Genomic DNA, 2,509 nt, shown 5'->3' on the forward strand with positions numbered 1-2,509 from the left:
TGTGGGTTTTGGGCTTTTTAATTTTTTTTTTTTTTTTTTTTTTTCCGGAGAGGTTTTTTTGGTTATAGAGCATGTGTACTCTCCAGAAAGACAGAGAGAAACTGAGAGACCGAAAGTGAGAAATCACCCTCCTGGGGGATGGCCACACCGCAATCCCTTCTCCTCCATTCTCCTCTTGGGATCTTGGGCACACACACACACACGCCCGGCGTGAGTTTAAGCCACAGGGTCCAGGACTCAAACCGCGATCAACTACATGGGAGTCCAGCAACATAGCCATTACACCAACTGCTCGTCCCAAGCATATTAAACATTCTAAGAGCAGAGATAGCTTCCTAAAACATATAAAGGAAAATGACCAGAAAAAGAAGGAAGCCAAAGAGAAAGGTACCTGGGTTCAACTAAAGCGCCAGACTGCTCCACCCAGAGAAGCACACTTTGTGGGAACCAGTGGGAAGGAGCCTGAGCTTCTGGAACCTATTCCCTATGAATTCATGGCATGATGGGTGTTCAAAATAAACTAATCTATGGCCTATACAATTTTTTTTAATTGAGTAGAATTGTGTTCCCTCCCCAAAGCTAATTTTAATTGGGCTCTAATTCATTTTGTGATATTTTCATTCAAATTTAGTACTTTTTTTTTAACCTGAAAGATGGCTTATTATGCAACAAATAAAACTCAATTGGTTACGAAAAAAAATGATATCTAGATAGGCAACTTTTCTCTCTGAAGTCAGGTAATCTCTAGTTCTGGCTGCCACGGAAAATCACAGCTCTGCTCCCCTCCCCCAGCCTTCTGGGTCTGTGTTTATTCAGCCCAGGGAGGTGTGCGTGTTGGCAAGTATGTGCTTGTAGGAACAGCCTCCATGAGGGCTGGCCTGTGAGCCAATGGCTGGGTAGAGTGCATGGTGCAGCTCTGAGGGCGTGTTGGTTTGTGTGGGCATGAGACTGTGTGGTAATAGTGGTCTGTGTGGACTTGTGAGGGGAGCGCTGTTCATTCATCCCTCAGGGAACACTTGGGGACCGGCAGAAGCCCAGTGTGGACAAAGGGAATCTGCAGAAAATCCCCTGCTCCCCTCTCAGCCCTCTCCTCGCAGAACTGCAAACACGTCCCACTGATCAAGATTTCTCCTCTCTCCCCACTGGTTTAGCTTGAGAAGCCTGGAAGCCCATCCAAGCCCCTAGCAGGAAATGAGACCTTGCATGGAGAAGCAGGCTCCCTCCACGGTTAAGCATGTGAGTGTGTCCAGCAGACAACCTGATTGCAAAGCCCAAATCCAGTGATCAGGAGGAGTAGGACAAAGCCCTCTTTCCTCCAGTCCTCACCTGTAAATTAGATCCATCCCTTTGGGTTGTGGAAAACACTTACTATGTGCTAATAAAAGTGAGCTCTTATGGGGTGAATGAGTTCTTAGCTGCTCTGCATTCTGGGGATAAGACGGTTTAGCCTCCATAAGGTGTTCTCAGGAACATAGAGACCTGGAGGTTAGGGCCATACTCAAGGAAATCACTGAATCGTCAGAATTAGGACGGTTGCTGCCGATAAGAGTGCTATCAGGGGCTGGCAGGTGGTGAAGGATGCTGGACTCCCACATGACTGACCATGGTTTGAGTCCTGGACCTGGCTGTTTGCTTTCACACTTTCCTTTTCTCCTTCTCTCTCTTGTGCTGTCCCTCCCTGGTCAAATTAAAAATAAACAAAGTTAAATAAAATAATTCTTTAAAAACATTTTTTTTAAAAAAGTGCTATCAGGGTTTGTCATTGATGGTACAGTATATGCATGTTTGGGGGATTTATCTATATAAGACAGCCCTTGGAAAACAAGAAAGAGAGAAAGGGGGAACTATTAAAAGACTATATTTAAAAAAAAAATGTAAGAGTCATTATATTAATCAAATACAATTGGAAACACTGACTGTATTCTAATTTAAATGAACCAAATGAACCACATATAAAAACATCCTTATTGGACCCAGCCCCTGTGACACAATCAGAATTGCATATAGAACTGTCCTGCTGGAAGCCATATGGCCAACCATGGGTTTGGACTCCCAGGTGGGTCAACCTGAAACATGCCAGATGTACTCACATTCCCAAGACTCTGACGAGCTAGAGGGCATGGGGAAGTGGACCACAATGTGGCCAGACCCTGCTGAGGGAGATTTCCTCTCTCTCTCTTTCTCTAGCGTGTGCTTGTGCACACTCTTTGTCATGAATTAAAAAAAAATAAAAAGACAGCTGAACCTTAAAACTATGTGTGTGGATATATATATGTATGCATATATATATATAAAACTATGTGTGTTGGTATACATATATATCATATTTGAACACTGAGTATATATTATATAATAAGGAATTGCTATTAATATTTTTAGATGTGATAATGATATTGTGGTTATAATAGAAGATAAGATACAGGGCCAGCAGGTGGTGTGGTGGTTAAGGGCTCTGGATTCCCACATGGCTGACTGCGGTTTGAGTTCTGGACCTAGCAGCTTGATTTCT

The 2,509-nt window shown here is 43.4% G+C and overlaps 1 protein-coding gene across 1 annotated transcript in view; it reads left to right on the forward strand.

Moving 5' to 3' along the window:
• CDK15 (cyclin dependent kinase 15) overlaps nucleotides 1-1,554 on the forward strand; it is a 156,439-nt gene extending 154,885 nt beyond the window's left edge. Inside the window, exon 13 of the mRNA XM_027773650.1 lies at nucleotides 1,152-1,554. Coding sequence (XP_027629451.1) covers nucleotides 1,152-1,156 — 5 coding nt within the window. The 3' untranslated portion in view covers nucleotides 1,157-1,554. The remainder of the gene's footprint in view (nucleotides 1-1,151) is intronic.
• The last annotated feature ends 955 nt before the right edge of the window (nucleotides 1,555-2,509 follow it).

Source organism: Tupaia chinensis, unplaced genomic scaffold (assembly GCF_000334495.1).
Source record: "Tupaia chinensis unplaced genomic scaffold, TupChi_1.0 Scaffold000361_2, whole genome shotgun sequence".
Lineage (NCBI taxonomy): Eukaryota > Metazoa > Chordata > Mammalia > Scandentia > Tupaiidae > Tupaia > Tupaia belangeri.